The following is a 17,388-nucleotide window of genomic DNA, read 5'->3' on the forward strand; positions in this document are numbered from 1 at the left end:
TGGTAAACTTCAGTTTTCTTGAAATTTAATTCGGGGATAGAAAGTGCTTTACCCTCTCGAGCTCCCCTTCATTTGAAATTGAGATGACTACGTTTTCGTAACCGTTTCTTCTCTTCCTTAATGTATTAATGTTTTCTCATACGAGTCACCTCCCTAGCTTGGGATTAGCCCCTGTGTATCGGCCTAGAGCCACTTAGGTTTTAAAATGTGTATTTAGGAGTGCAAGCTCACGCCTCCAGTTCTTTCTGTACTTTGGGCCAGTAACTTAACCTGATGTTTTGTTTTCTTCATGCGAAGGCCCTGTAGGTTGGGTATTAAATACCCCTGTTTCTTTGTATGCCTTGAGGGCAGTTAGAAGTAAAGTTTGTTGTGGCCTTTGATAGGCTTGTAAATTGAGAGCAGGCCAGCTCTTTCTGGTATTTTGGAAGGTGCCTCTAGGAGGCTTGGTATTACTAAGCGGGAGCAAGAGCTCCATGTAATGAAGGGGTTTTCTGCCCTTTGGTAATTTGTGGGTGTGAGCTGTGAGCTCAGACTTTGGGGCTTGTAGCCCAGAATTTGTAAAGTTGCCTTGTACCTCATTTAACTGGTTGTTATTTGTTGTACGCTCTAAATTCTATGTCACCATTGTTAAGTTTTGAAAATATAACCTTTGTTGAAATTTTAATTCATCTTTCGAACATGTAGTTAGACCCATTCCAGCCCGCACCTTCTTTCACCTCTGACTTCCACGGATAACTCCGTAACAACAACAACAACAACAACAACAACAACAACAATAATAATAATAATAATAATAATAATAATAATAATAATAATAATAATAATAATAATAATACTCCAATGACTTTGGCCAGCTAGAAATCTGTCTCCGAGAAAGAACGATCACGTAGCAAAAATCAGATAACATCGAAAAAACTCGAAAAATACCTGGGTTGTCAGATGTATCTGCCTGAGCGCTAGTTCAAACTGCTCATAGAACTTAACGGCATATATTCACTTACTAAGAACGTAGGATCAATGACATTCATTGCCAAACAAGAGTAACAAAAGAACGAATTCCTTATTTCACATCCGCACAGCCATTCAGCGTGCTTATAACGTGAAGGACTGAATTTCCCAGTTAATGCATTTTCGTTCTTATAACCCCTCTGTTCTTGTGCAATATTTAAATTCGTCCGAGGAGGCCCTAACTTCCTTAAATCTAGCCAACGTTCAAAACTTATATTCCCGTCACTACTTAAAATGCTACTTACAGAATTCATCTTCTTTGTCTTCTTAAATTAAGACCGTAACACTTGCTGTAGTTTTCAATTAGACTTATAAAGACTAAGAACACGAATGAAGATATAAACACGAGACTTAAATACTGAAGGTAGAATTTACACGGCTATTTAAACTAGAATGGTGCCGTAGTTTTATATATTGCATACTTGCACCACAATACAATGGCACGTATAAGCACATTAATAGGCTAACAGATACTGCTGTCACGACTACTATGTCATTGCACTGTTTCACTGATCACAAGCGACAATAACGACATTCGCGAAAACAGTGCACGCCCGAATTTCACTCGCTATTTCAAAGTTTTATTAACCCTTTCATTGCCAAGTGAATTCGTCACTCTCATTGCACACGGTTTAAATAATAGCGGATATATTGAATATTTTATTAAATGTATCTCCACTAGGGCATGCAGCCTCCTAGATTCTCGATTTTATTTTTACAATTGGCTTTACGTCGCACCGATACAGGCAGGTCGTATTATGACCACAATAGGATGGAAAAGAGCTAGGAGTGGGAAGGAAGTGGCCGTGACCTTAATTAAGTCCCAGCATTTTCTTGGTGTGAAAATGGGAACCACGAAAAACCACTTTCAGGGCTACCGACAGTGGAGTTCAAACCCACTATCTCCCGAATGCATGCTCACAGCTGCGCGCTCCTAAGAGCACTCCAACTCGCTCGGTAAATAATATTTTAAAGTTTGTATTTTACTGATTTCATGTTAATAAATGCTATTTATATCCTTAAGAATTCCGGAACTACTATTACTAGTGAAATGTTTTCATTCCCTCGCTGAAGGGGAGGGGCGGGCCACTTAGACGGTGACGCCGTCTCTCAGGCCGGGAGATTTGTTCGGTAAAAAAATGAAATGTCGTATGGTTTTTAGTGCGGGATATCCCAGGTAGGGTTCGGCTCGCCAGGTGCAGGTCTTTCTATTTGACTCCCGTAGGCGACCTGCGCGTCGTGATGAGGATGAAATGATGATGAAGACAATACATACACTTAGCCCCCGTGCCGTAGGAATTAACCAATTAAGGTTAAAATCCCCGACCCGGCTGGGAATCGAACCCGAGACCCTCTGAACCGAAGGCTAGTATGCTGACCGTTCAGCCAACAAGTCGGACATTTGTTCGGTGAAGGATATTTTCGGAGAAGGTGAGGGGGTTGGTGAACGCGGCCTATAGTAGGAACTGTCCCGGCATTCGCCTTAGTGCAGAAGAATGGAAAACCACGGAAAACCATTCTCAGGAGAGCCGACGGTTGGAGCCAGCCGTGAGGTCCAGTCCGGTCCCGTCTCCCGAATGCAGAGGCGTAGAGTCACGGCAAAGTCGCTGCCACCACTCATCTGCTCGGTTGGCCGGTCAGAATGCACAGCTGTTGGACCACGGACCAGCCGTGACCACTTAAGGGCAGAGACCCACTCTGCATCTACCGACCAATTCAGGAATCTATCTATCTATCTATCTATCTATCTATAAATGTTTTCATTCCCCACCCTGAAGGGATGGGGCGGGCCACCTAGAGGGTAACGCCCTCTCTCTGTCCAAGAGATGCGGGCGGGTTGAGGAGGTGTGATGGATCAGGGAGATGGGTAGGAGGATGTGAAAAATAGAGGAGGTGGTAGGGGGTTGGGCCTCTTTACTAAGCTTTATTGAATGTGTATTTCCAAAAGTTACAGAGAAGAATTTATAAACATAAACAATACTTTCATTATTAGAAAATTTTAAAGAATATCATACCATAACATAAGAAGGGTGTTTTTTAATTTTTTTTAAAATTTCTTTTTTCTTTTTCTTTTCTTTTTTTCCATCCTACGCCAAATGATATCCAAAAATAATGTGCTATAAATACATCTAAGAATAAGGACGTTTGCAATGCAAGAATGAGGTGGTTTTAATAGCATGCCGTTCTGAAGTGATTCGGAATCTTGTGCATTACAATGCATCATTAAAATATGATGCTATTGTCTATTTTTGGATGCTGAGAGGAGGTTGAGGGGGTTTATACGAGAGTTTTTAAGGGTGTGAAGTTAAAATGAGTATTTAAGCCTGAATGGGTAGTGAGAAAATGGAGATTGAGATTAGCTGCAGCCTGAAGGTGTGTGAGAACCAGGTGTCTATTGTATGGATGGATATTTAGCAAGGAGATTGTAACAAATCTGACAAGATCTTCAATTGTAGGGTGGGGAAAAAGTGAACGAGTGGGCGTGGTTGGTGGGTTAATAGTGCGAATCGGGGCTATGAATTCTGGGTGATTTGAGGGAGGTATCGGACGTCCTCGACAGCGGCGAGATTAGACTGGATGGCTGACCCCGCAAGTATTACAGCGGGCGGGGTGTTGGGGCACTTGATGGTGACATGATGCTGAGTGCAATGACCGCAGATTGGATGATTTGCTTTTCACCGTCTCCGATTTCTCCAGCAAACCCCTTCCGGCACACATGCATTTCTCCAACCCTTCTTCAGAATTTCAGACACCTCAAGCCATCTTCTACACGCTTCTTCGTTACAACATGCGCCGAGAGGACATCGCTGATATCAGGAAGACTTCAAAAGGAATGATAATTCAAATCAACGGGGAAATAGCAGCAAACCAACTCACCATCACAATCGGATCAACTCCGCCCCTGATTGTTATAGAGGAGGCATCGTTCACATCTGATTGACTGTGGAGGTGGAACACGAGAAGGATCGACTTTGTGATGGTGGCGATGTATCGATACACCACTGGCAAGCAGTCCGTCCACGTCGGATGGTGTTGGCAGAAGAATCCGCACCAGGAATGTTGGGCCCTCCACATTTCGGATGCGAAAGGCCTTCCGAGCAGGCAGTCCCTCCGCACTGAGCTCGGCGAGAATCGTCTCTTCTGAAAGTGAAGGATCCACACCAAGGATGACGCATCTTAGGTGATTATAACGTGGCGGCGGAGGTGGTGGTGAGAGGGGTTGAAGAGGGATATCTGATCCGAACGGAGTTGATCCGATTGTGATGGTGAGTTGGTTTGCTGCTATTTCCCCGTTGATTTGAATTATCATTCCTTTTGAAGTCTTCCTGATATCAGCGATGTCCTCTCGGCGCATGTTGTAACGAAGAAGCGTGTAGAAGATGGCTTGAGGTGTCTGAAATTCTGAAGAAGGGTTGGAGAAATGCATGTGTGCCGGAAGGGGTTTGCTGGAGAAATCGGAGACGGTTGATGGGTCATCTAGTGCCAGAAGTGGAGGAATATTCGAGCCGAGAGGAGGTGGGGGTAGTAGTGGTAGTAGATGGGGATATATGCTGTATGGTGGTGTCCATTGGAAGAGATGTTGCGGCTGCTGTAGGCGTCCGCTGCGCAGGTGCCGAGTCCACTGCCAGGCAATGCGGAGCACGCGCTCCCTCGGGTGCCGGTTGATGCGTCATCCTCTGGTACTGAGTTCGCGGGTTGTCTGGATGCGTAGCTGGATTTGCTGATAGAAAGCGTGCGTCGTAATTCGGAGCTGCGTAGCTGGACATGAGAGCCAGGTCGAAGGCTACGGCCGAGGTGTCTATGGTGAATTGTCTGAAGCTGGAGATGGAAGTGGTGGTGGTGCAGGTGGCAGCTGTGGTAGTAGCAGTTGAATATGGCTTGTAGGGGTACATGATTGTGATTGACTTCAGACGCCGGAGCGATGTAAATAAGAAAATTGGTAGACACGGATCAAGGCTAGGCTGTTGACGATTCTTCTATTGTGCAATGTTACCGATGGGCATGTCCTGAGGTGAGACCTCACTGGTTTGAGTTCGTCCACCTGGCTAGTACACAATTTTTAAGAAGCAATACACTTCCGTGGCTGCTTTCGGTGTTGCAAACAGTCGGACGGTGAAGGATGTGCCAATTCAGGAAAGGTCTGTTCACTACTCGACGATCAGTCATTGGTCAGTATCTGGTGGTTTAATTTTAAACGAATACCTTCGTTCAACTAGTTGCGAATATCAGGCGGATACAAACGACAAAATTATTTGAAAGTTTCCTTATGTTATTCCAAAAGGAAATGCATGTTAAGCAATTTTGTCTGTAACAATAGTTAAAAATAGCTTAGAATATTGCATATTTAAACGAAATAATGCGTGAGAGGAGGAAGCCTTGTTGTCAACTGATTTCAGATAATATTTAGTATTTAGGAGTAAAGCTAAAAATAATGTTTAGAAATACGAGGGTTGGGGCAAACGTAATGGCAGCTATTTTTTTCTTGAAGATACCAGTCCGGTTGGAGAATGTGACATATACAGACGAAAGATCAAGGTGTTAACTACATGTGTAGACAATGAATAGCACTGAAATATCGTAACACACTAATTTATTACGGTAGTATACAGGGCAATATGGCCTTCCCGGTGCAAAAGAATGACAACACAGTACACATAATATTGATATGATAAACCTGGGCCTAAAGACCCTCAAAGTAGTCCCCTGCTACTGACGCCACACGTTGCCAACTATGTGTGAGGCGCTGAATACCATCTTCCTCAGCATTTGCTGCACCATGTGTGAATCGGGTCACCTGTTGGCGCACAGCATTAGCAATGTCCTCTCGTGTTGCAAACCGCCTACCACGTAGTGGTTCCTTAATCTTTAGAATGAGATCAAAGTCACAGGGCGAAATGTTGGGAGAGTACGGTGGGTGCTCCAATTCTTCCCATCCCCAACGTCGCAGTAGCTGCCCTACACACTCTGCTTTATGTGGTTTTGCATTGTCGTGCAGGATTATTGCACTGTCTACAAGATCCCGACGTTTCTCCCGAACGCCACGTCGTACCTGTCGCACCAGGAAGTCCCTGTAGTACTGTGTGGTCACTGTTCTGCCATGTGGAACAAAGTGGCAAACAATGCCATCCCTAACGTCATACGCGACGATCACCATCAATTTGACTGGGGACGGATTCTGACGGACCTTCTGCCTCCTTGGTGATCCAGCATGTCGCCACTCAGCGGACTGACGTTTCAGTTCTGGTTCGTATGCCCTGGCCCAAAATTCATCGATGGCGATTATTCGCGATAAGAATTGATCGCCGTCCTGTTGCCAGCGTGCAAGGTGGTCGGAGCATATTGCATAGCGCTCCCACCTTTGACCTTCCGTCAGTGCATGTGGTACCCACCGCGATGCGATTCTGCGCAGTTGCAGCTCATTATGCAATATCCTGTGGACGGTACGTTTCTCGATGGCACTTGCCTTCTCTAACTCCAGTAGCGTCCATCGTCTGTCTTCATCCAGGAGCTGCTCGATAACGGCACGTGCCACGTCGGTCCGCACACTGACAGGTCGTCCCGAACGTTGCTCATCACTGGTTGACACATGTCCTTGCTGAAACTTTCCTGCCCACCGAGCTACTGTACGGTATGGTAGGGCATTATTCCTAAGGGTAATTCACTGTGACATTCCATCGCATTTCTCCCTCGGAGAACGGCTATACTGATGTAAGCGCGCTGCTCAACACGGGTTACTTCCATCTCGCACGACACTCACCAACTGACTGATTTCACAGCCCTCGCTGCGCTACTACCAGCTATTACAGAGCCATCTGTTGTTCTGCATACACACTATGCCTGCAGAACTTCCACACGACACATATACTTTTGTGATGTTCACATATCTACAAGAAAAAAAGTTTATTTTTGCTATTTTGCTTAACGTCGCACCGTCACAGATATGTCTTATGGCGACGATGGGATAGGAAATGTCTAGGAAGTGGAAGGAAGCGGCCGTGGCCTTAATTAAGGTACAGCCCCGGCATTTGCCTGGTGTGAAAATGGGAAACCACGGAAAACCATCTTCAGGGCTGCCGACAGTGTGGCTCGAAGCACTATCTCCCGATTACTGGATACTGGCCGCACTTAAGCGACTGCAGCTATCGAGCTCGGTGAAAAAAATAGTTGCCATGACTTTTGCCCCACTCCTCGTATATATTTATCCATGAATTGACAATACATAAACTGGTGGTATGCATTAACTATGAAAGTTAAATAAGCAAAACTTACCATATTTGGAGTTTGATTGGAGTTCCATCTAAGTTGATAATCTTCTGTTTGAAGTCAATTCCTGGAATGACAACGATAACCTCATATTAAGAAGGTAGTTAAGCTGATAACATTCACAGAATAGGGAAATTAAAAGGAATGCAAGGATGTCAGTTAGGGGTATAACAATATTATACAGTGCTTCCGAAGGAAAATATCAAAATGTCAGTACAATTCTGATGTTCTACTACACAAATACAAGTTTAAAGGGAATCCAACCAACCAACCAAACCCGAAACTAAACAAAATTAAACAATCAACTAAAACACAAACAATGAATGCATTTGACGATGACGTAATGTTAGCTTATTGGAGTAAATACAATTTTAAGGCGCTATCGACAGTACCCATGGCCTCATCTCGTCTTTTGTTATTGCTGATGTCCCTATTTAACTACTTTATTCATAATTTGTATGTCATCGATCAGAACACTTCAGTTAAAGTAGAGCACAATAAGGGGAGATAAAACACATATTGTACCAGTAAAATAGCCCGACTTTATTAATTAATACTAAAGTTAGTACGAAGTAGGTCTCAGGGCAATTCTGGGTGGTTTCTAGCTAGGGCTTGGTACAGGAGGTAGGGTCCTATCTACAAGAATTTTTAAATAGATTGAATAATAGATTTTTATTCATAAAAAGCATTTCAAAGTGCACATCACCTTACTGTTGATAGTTGCTGTCTTCAACATCGCCTTTTGATGACCCGTGCTCCCAGTTAACCAGGCTAAACGGGGCTGGAACACGTTTTGAATGTTGCCAATATTTCGTTGCGATAAGGGAGGAACACCCAGGTTGGTTTGATATGGGTTTGAGTCTCGAACTTTCGACGTTTTGGACGGTCTCCGACGATCTCCGACGATGTTGCGGGGTAATCACTCGTCACATAACTTACACGAGTGTCCAAATGTACACAGTCCCCCGACACTTTGGTTTAACAGCAGTGTTTCATTTAATAGGGTTGAGATATGCGGTCGAATTCACCCTTAATCTTGTAGATAGAATTTATAAGTTCAATAAAGATGAGATGCGGGTAGCATCGAAATTGGAAGAAAATAAAGCACAGTTCATGAATAGAAATAATGAAACTGAAAATTGTTCACGCACTTGGCACAGTTCGTGGTGATTTTCCACTAAATAAAGTAGCACTTGACATTGAAAGAAATGTATGACTGCTCTAGAGTTTATCAAAGACACTGCTGTCAGTCATGAAACAATACTAAACACTTTGACGAAATAAGGTTGAAATGAAAGGCACAGTTTGTTGTTAGGCGCACTTGACATTAAATAAAATAGGTGACCGTTCGAGAGTTTATCAAGGACAATGCTGTCAGACACGCAAAAATAATTTACACACTGTTCAGAAGAACTAATACACAATTTGAATTGAAAAAGAACATAGTTTGAATTCGGGGTGAAACACTCGTGTCGTAGCACACGATTATATTTTATAATGGTAATCACTTGCATTAACATTCATGAGAAAGTTAGAACACTTTCATGAACACTCTTGTCTATTAAGGAGATTATGCTGACTGAGATTTTACAAATGTCACAGTTAACAGTATAACGTAGTAGTGTCACACTGAAATTAATGAAATGTGTTCAGAGATTAAGTACTGCTGACTGAGATTTAAAAGAAATATCACAGTTCCTTGTATATCGCAGTAGTGTCACATTGAAATTAGTAATGTTTGTTCAGAGGCTAAGTTTCACACAGGTAACGTGCTAATAAACTCAGATCCACAAGAACGAAAGTAAGTTATATCGAGAAGTTTCTACAAGCGCACAGAATATAAGTTCAACTCAACTGTTGTCACCTAAGTCCAATACATGTCTTGTCATAATAAGAGTTTCAACACACGCAAAATTTAAAAGTTCAACTTGACGGATATAATCCAAGTCTACTATATAAAGACTTTGAATAATTTGATCTTGACCATACGCAAAAATTACACGTTCAACTTGACTGATAGATTCAATGTCCATTACAAAGACTTTGTTATACATTAGAGTTCACACGCGCACAATTTATAATTTCAACTCGGCTGTCAGAGTGTAAGTCCCACACGAATACTTGGAATCATTCGAAGTTAGACTCTCTCAGCACTTCGACGAACACTGCAGCGTGGAGAGTCAGGCTGGACACCCAGCTATGATTGTCTGATCAGGGTCAAGCGTGCTCAGCTTATATTCAGTTTGGGGCTCCTACGTCATCAGATAACGTGATCCCTTTGAAGCGGACTATCTTGTGAATCCCTGGACGGATTTTCTTGAGATTCATAATTTGAGACGTTTATGTTATCCTCTTCAAAATGACGTATCGCTTAAGTCGCTTCGATTACTATTATAGGAGTTTTAAAAATTTTCTACATCGAATGTTCGCGAAGGCGTGACGTTCATATCCAGAACATACCAGGCCATGCAGGCTATATGTGGCGTCAGGCGGGTAGTCTATTCTGTCGCTGCAGTTACGTCACACACACAGCTGTTGCTGGCTCGCCTGCTCGCTCCTCCGAACGTAAACAAACTAAGTTCGCTCTGAACGTCCTGCATGATGATGGTATACCATTAATAGTAAAAATATACGGCATGTACCAGTACAATATGTAATATATTATTCTTATTCTTCTTCCTCTTCCGAATAGGCCTGTTTGCGACCAACCTTGTTCAACCATTGGAATTTAGTGTCAATATTCTCCCGGTGTAGCTCCTTTCTTCCCTCCGACTAGAGGGTATCGTCCTTCTTCAGTGATTTATCCAGAAAACTATAGAATTTCATCAGTATGTCTCAGAGCCTGTCTATTTTGTAAGCCTGATAGCCCCATTTCTTTTATATCATTCTCAGTCTCTGTGAGCTATGTGGTACGGACTTTCTTGTTTCGTCAGACGGTGAAGAGGCACTTGGGCAGTCTGTTTGGAGATAGTCTTGCCACAAGAAAGCTATCATCCTTCTCCTGAGACAGTCAGAGAGCTTCTCTATCTGGGTGTAGAGCGCAGAATTGTGCCGTCTCCGGTATTCCTCATCTTACAGTAGCGGACCTAGAATCCTTCTGGAAATTCTTCTATCCCTGTATTCCAGTTTATCAACCAAGCTTTCTCTGTTTGGTCACAGACACTCCATGGGATACAGAATTTCCAGGCGAATGACTACTATGTAGTGTTTCAGCTTCAGATTGTATGACTGGCGTCGATTAAAGTTTGTATTTCTCTGATTTTATGAGTTAATAAATGCTGTTTATGACGTGAAGAATTCAGGAGATTTATGTTTTCTACTCGACGATCGGGCATTGCTCTGAGTCAATCAATAGGCCAGTTAAAGTTTAACTCCTGACAAGTTGGGTTCAACCCAGTCACCGAGGTACTTAAATTTCTCCTCTCCCTTGATTTTACCCTTGCTCCAGTGAAATCTTCGTGTTAGGCTTTTCGATATTGGTAAAGTAATTGGAGTCCCACTTTAGTCGCCTGTCTATTGACACAATTGACGTGGTTCGCTGCTATTCTCAGGGATTCAGCAATCAGTGCTATGCCATCTTCAAAGGCCAGACAATGTACTGTCAGACTTTCCTTCATGTGACGCAGGTAGATGCCACTCTTGACTCCCAAGAGACCGGTGGGGAAAATCATTCACCTTATCTGACTCTTGTTTTTATCTCACAGGTTTCCGAAATCTCGTTCCTGTTTTTAAATTTGCAATGAGTGCCAGTCAGGGTTTGTAGAATGAGTCTTCCGGTTCTATTGTCTAGTCGTATCTTCTCGAGAATTTGCTAAGGGTTGTTCTGTTCACGGAGTAGTAGGCCTTCCTAAAATCGACAAAGGTGACTCCCTCTGCGAATTCTAATCTTGGAGTAGACTAGCACAGTACTGTTTCGTGGTTGAATATTTGCTCAGCACAGAATCAGCTCTTTTGAATCCTCCCTGGTTTTCCCCCAGTTGACTGTTCAGTTAATTCTCTGTCCTCATTTGTAAGGCCTTAGACAGGATTTTGTTCGTTACTGAAAGGAGAGAAATCTCTCGGTACTTGTCACGTCTTCAAGGTCTTCAATTTTGAGGAAGAGGTCCAGTCAGATGGTGACTTCTCCGATTCCCTGATGTTCTGAATGATCTCGGTGAGTTTGTTCACTGAATAAACATCTGCACACTTTCATAGTTAGGCCACAATGGATTCTTCCCTAGCTGTCTTGTTGTTCTTGAGTAGCTGGATGATTTGATTAACTTCTTCCACTGAGGGAAGTAGTGAGTCCGGGTCTGGTGTCGTTTGCTGGTGGTCAAAGTCTTCACTGAGTAGATCAACATTTAACAGGTTCTCAAAGTGCTTGGATACGAGGTGGTAGTTGTCCTTTTTGTTGAACGCCAGGTTGCCCACGAGTCTCTGAAGTGAAGGCTAGGTGGAGTATATTTCTGAGTCCTGATATTCTGCTGGAAAGTTCTGTGAAAGACTCTGGAGTTATTTCTAGTGAATGCCTCTTTGTTCTGGGTCATTTGGTGGTGTGTGAAGGTTCTTTTGATTCCTCGGATTATTTTGGTGTGAGCTTCTTCTGTTCCCAGAATTTCTCAGAGTTTTCCCTGGTCTTCTGTTAGTCCCATCTTAGTCATGCTGTTTGTCTTTGGGCTATTATGTAGTCACAGTCTTTAATAAACCACACATTCTTCCTTTCTTACTTCCTCCTATGAGGTGGTGGTGGTGGTAAGGGGCGGCGTGTACGTTAGTTCACTGGTCTTCTTGACGAGGGTTTCCTTCAGCTGGTCCCAGTTATAAATCTGCGTTGTTCAAGCTCTGACGTCTTGGTTGTTTCTATGTCATTCTGGGTCAAATTTGAATATTCTGGAGACTGCGTGTCTTCTAGTTTTTGTGTCAGGAGTCTCAGTTTGATCATTGAGATTTAGTGATCCGAATTCTGGTTGGTGCCTCTAAGTACTTTTACGTGTTGCATTTCCCTTCGGGACTTTCTCGAGATACCTACATGGTCTATATGGAACTCGCTCAGGATAATGCTGAGAGATATGTAGGTCTCTTGTTTTCTAGGTAGGTGTCTGAAGGCTGTGGACTTCATGAGCACGCTGAAAGTTATTTTCCGTTGAGGTTAGGTCGCCTCTGCACCGGATGTCGCCCACTATGTTTCTGTATTTTCTCTCTTCGCAACTAGGCACTGAAGACGGCTATCATAATGGTGCTATGCATCTCCGGTGTTTCATAAAGAATATCCTGAAGATTCTCGGTATTTGTCTGTTTTATCCGGGTTCCACCTATTGCCCTTGTTGAATGAGGCGTGCACACTGACTAAGGTGTAGCCCTTGTTAACACACTTGAGAAGGATGATATATATTTGACTGCTCGGGGAATTAAAGTCAATAACTGAGTCGAGTGTCTTGTGGCTCATTATAAATCCCGTACCTAAGTGGAGTACTTTCTGCATTACCGCAGGCCCACTTTTTCTTTAAGAATGCTGTAACCTTGTGACTCGAAGGCATGATCGTCGGTGAACCCGGTTTCCTATAACGCTGTCAGTAAAATGTCGTACTGTGTCAGTGTCGAGCACATGTTTCAGCTTATCGACTTTCAGCAATAAATGTGCCCTAAATGTTGCGAAGAAGTTTCGTTGTCTTTACCGGTGTTTACAGAATGTTCAGACGTATCTTTTGTATCATGTTGGTGCGGACTCCCCAGAATCCGACGGTCCGTTGACGTTGCCGTGGACGACGGTTTAGTGATAGCGCTTGGAGTAGTGCCTTTAGGGGACAGCGACGTATCACTGTCTAAGGTACAACCCAAGTTGTTACTCTGAGAGGATTTATTATTCGCGGCTGTCTCTCTAGAAATAATGGCTTCTCTAGGTCTTATATGGCTCCTTCCGCACTTTAAAAAATACATTATGGCTTATATGAACTGTTTGTTATGAAATGGAAATATGTAGTGTACGTACGACTCGCAGACGAATCCTTATAATGGGTCTCACCTAGCCAAGGATTTTATTATGCTATTGCTTCACTAGTTCTTGTTCTAGTTCTTAAAATGCATAACAATAGTCTTACTGATATTAATTCCTATACTTCGGTCATGGAATGCCTTCAAAATTTTTCAGGTCATCTCTGTATTTTGATAAAATTAACACATCATCTGATAAACTGGTGCCTGTATCCATTTTGCTTATTTTTCCCTTACATTGTTATGATGAGTATGGAGTGAGAGTTGAATCCATCACTTTGTCAATTTTTTCCATTGTACATTACTGAGAGGTTTGTCCATTTGTCCTGACAGTCCCTAAGACAAAAGTTTTGTGTTATCTTAGTCAATTTAGGTGTTAATGAAACTTGCCAATGGCCTTGTGAAGCCATAGAAACACCTTCGAGAGTTCCACTTTCACTGCTAGGCAGCAAGACAACCGGAACGTTGAAATAGGTAGGTAGGAAGGTCACCTAGATGGCTCTACTTCAAAAACTCTGCAGCCAGGTAACTGAAGCCATACGATTATTATTATTATTATTATTATTATTATTATTATTATTATTATTATTATTGTCGAGCGTCGTCGCCGCGCGTCTTAACGGCCGTGGAGCCAAACCCTGCATCTGCGAGAGGCGTGGGTTAGAACGCCATCGTCTCTGTCCTGAGAATGTTTTTCTGTGGTTTTCCATTTTCACTTCCAGGCAAACGCCGGGGCGATTCAAATTCATAAGCCACATCCGATTTCTTTCACCTTCTTACCCAATTTCATTCACAATCATTCATTTCTTCATTAGCTCCTCAACTGAGGTTGGCGTCAGGAAGGGCATCCGCCCGTAAAATATGCCAGATACATTCATTTCAACTCATACCCGACCCCGTATCAAGAAACGGGATTAAGGGGCGGACAAACAATTATTATTATTATTATTATTATTATTATTATTATTATTATTATTATTATTATTATTATTATTATTATTATTATCGAAATCGACTTTCAACCAATACCGAATACGATATAACAGATCGTAATATCAAAACCAAAATGGTGCACGTCATAAGGGGATCAGATGCCGACTGTTCAAGGTTAGGGATTCATCTAAATTACTTCATTTCGATGCGAAAGCTTCGCTTGTTAGATTACTTTCCTCCATGAAGTCCAAGATTGATGTCAAAACCATGTACTTAGTAGCCAATAATTGGAATGATGCACAATAAGCAAGAAGAGGGTTACGAACGAATGCATTAGTTAGGTTAATGCATTACCATAGCATTGTTTAAAATAGAAATAACACGACACTGATATAACGAAACATGTAAGTAAATATGAGATGCGATAGATCAATTTTATCTAACAAACAGCTGGTTCCACTTAACATCGTAATAAAGGATGGTAGGGTTCCTTTTATTATGGTGCACGAAGGCGGTAGATATGACGATATCCGTCAATGCAATCCTAACTGAGCATTTACAGAAATATTAAGACAGAATTGCTACGGTAGGAAATTCAAATTAAGTTATTGTGAGCATATAGGCTGGGCACACCTCTGTTGATCCAATATTTAGATATTACATTCAGAAATTGGACAGTGCCCTCACAAATAACAGTACACTCATTACTGGTATGTAAAATCTTATGATATGTTAAGATAAATGCTCATAACTAGAGCAACTTCGGTAGCTGTGGGATACAAGGAGTTCCTGGTCAAATTTAGGGCAAGCTTTAATAGTATTCTTTACCGAGATCGATAGCTGCAGTCGCTTAAGTGCGGCCATTATCCAGTATTCGGGAGATAGTGGGTTCGAACCCCACTGTCGGCAGCCCTGAAGATGGTTTTCCGTGGTTTCCCATTTTCACACCAGGCAAATGATGGGGATGTACCTTAATTTAGGCCACGGTCGCTTCCTTCCCACTTCTAGCCCTCTCCCGTCCCATCGTCGCCAAAAGACCAATCTGTGTCGGTGCGACGTAGAGCAAATTGTATAAAAAATAGTATTCTTACGAACCTATTCTATCAAAGATGTACATGATGAGACAGAACCATGATATTACTTCTTTATATCAAATGATGGGATCTTGGACATGTGTGAGAAATGGTAAGAGTCCATATCAGAAGCTCTGGTGGATACTGTGCCCTGTGCCCCAAGGTGAAAGTAATAACTGCAATATCATTCCAAAGCAAATATTATTTCCTACTTATAAATATATCCATATCACTATATCACGAATGGAGGCATCCTCTACAATACTCACTAGGATATAAATCCTAATGAAGGAGAAAAGATGTTGGTAATTGTAAATTGACTCACCAAATTGTACAGCTTATCCCAGCTGTCATACAGAAGGTCTCGGTTGGTACACATCTATTTTCTTATAAAATACCTTCACATTCAAGATACTCAACACTTCGAAACAGGCATTTAATAACAGATACAGTATCCTTAAATCTACCACAATCGTGTAACTTAATAAAAAGAGCACTATCATCAATGTTAAGTGGAACCAGGGGTTTGTTCTGAGGTCATCAAAAGTAGATCAAATCTTAGCAATAATCAACTCATCTCCCTAGAATACTACGACATCCTGTTGGAAAGAGATACTTTCTAACCACAAATCTTGGTTCAGTACGTTAAACGCTTTGGCCCTTGACTTCATTTTCCCAATGAATATATTTCTCCCTTAAATCTTTATGTTCAGGGAGTTTAAAAACTGAAGTATCTGCAACAATATAATTTTATTTTATTTTATTTAGAACCTAGTACGCAGCACGAACGATCCGTTCGCGCAAATGCTACAGCCGTTACAGTACAATAATAGACTCTGCTTTGAAAAATACTTATTTATACCTCTAACACTAAAAAAAAGCAAAGTCATCTCCGTACATACCATGAAGGCCCCTGGAGGGGTGGAAGGTAAAGGCTTCCACTAACCTCGGCACTTGGTGGTGTAGAGTGGTTAGCTCTACGCCCGGCCGTCTTTGCCGCCAGGAATTAACCTGGTACTCATTTTTGGTGTAGGCTGAGTGAACCTCAGGGCCATATGCCTTTCCGGAAGTAGAAATCTCGTTTCTTAAATGTCACGACTTTTTGGCCGGGAATCGAACCCACGTCCTTCGGGTTGAACCGAGCACGCCTTTACTGCCTCGGCCAGGCAGCCCCTCACCTCTAATACTAGGCCTACACAATATGAATTACTCGTTAATGACTGCGTATATACTTTGTATGTAATATCGCGGATGAAATAGTACTCCCTGCCCTTTAAACACAATGTCAATAAAATATGTTCGAACCACACATCCCTTACGACCACTACGAATTCCACCTTTTTGCCGCCAATCGATAGTAACATTAAGGTCTGAGATATTGTAGTCGGCCTTGTTTCAAACTATTGGGTCGTGTTACGTCATTTAGTACCTGTTGAAGAGATGTTAAGTACAGAACAGAAGTGGCCAACCGGACACCAGTGGAATCCGAACCTACAACCTCCCGATTTCGCGTCGGTTGCTCTACCAATTTAGTTATGGCGGCCTAGACCATCTTTGTTCTGTTGGAAAGGATTTAAACTACAGATCTGGCACTGCTGCCATCACACTGTAGAGTGCGTTCAAGTCGCCCGTTGTGGGCCAAGTCAAAGAATATTGAATTTTCACGACCGCATTGTAAACGAAATCGACCTTCAACCTATTAGGTCGTGTATTATATTACACAGGTGATTTCTTACGAGTGAAGCTGATTACATTGCACTTCAAAATATTGACTGCATCATCCATTTCTTAGACCACTCACTCATACGAAGGACATCTGACTCCAAAAGTTTGCAGTCGTTTTCAGACTTTATTACCCTAAAGATTTTTAAATCATCTGCATATAAGAGACACTTTCTCGACTAAAAGATAGAAGGAAAATAATTATCACCAAATGAATAGAAGGGGGCCTAGAGTTGAACCTTGTGGAACACCTGATATTGGGTGGTACGGAAAAAATAGGAATCCTTCAGATTGTACAGGACATGTCTATGTGTGATCCATTGTCCAACGACTGGGTGATGTAATTACAATAAAAGCCAAGGTTTGACACCGTAGAACGCTTATGTACAAACCCATGCTGTTCATTTGAAAGGTATTG

General features: G+C 42.3%; 1 protein-coding gene across 1 annotated transcript in view; it reads right to left on the reverse strand.

The window, feature by feature from the left end:
- RabX4 (RAS oncogene family member RabX4) overlaps positions 1–17,388 on the reverse strand; it is a 237,170-nt gene that overhangs the window by 78,684 nt on the left and 141,098 nt on the right. The window contains exon 2 of the mRNA XM_067141160.2: positions 7,279–7,339. Coding sequence (XP_066997261.1) covers positions 7,279–7,339 — 61 coding nt within the window. The remainder of the gene's footprint in view (positions 1–7,278; positions 7,340–17,388) is intronic.

This window comes from Anabrus simplex, chromosome 1, assembly GCF_040414725.1.
Source record: "Anabrus simplex isolate iqAnaSimp1 chromosome 1, ASM4041472v1, whole genome shotgun sequence".
Taxonomy (NCBI): Eukaryota; Metazoa; Arthropoda; class Insecta; order Orthoptera; family Tettigoniidae; genus Anabrus; species Anabrus simplex.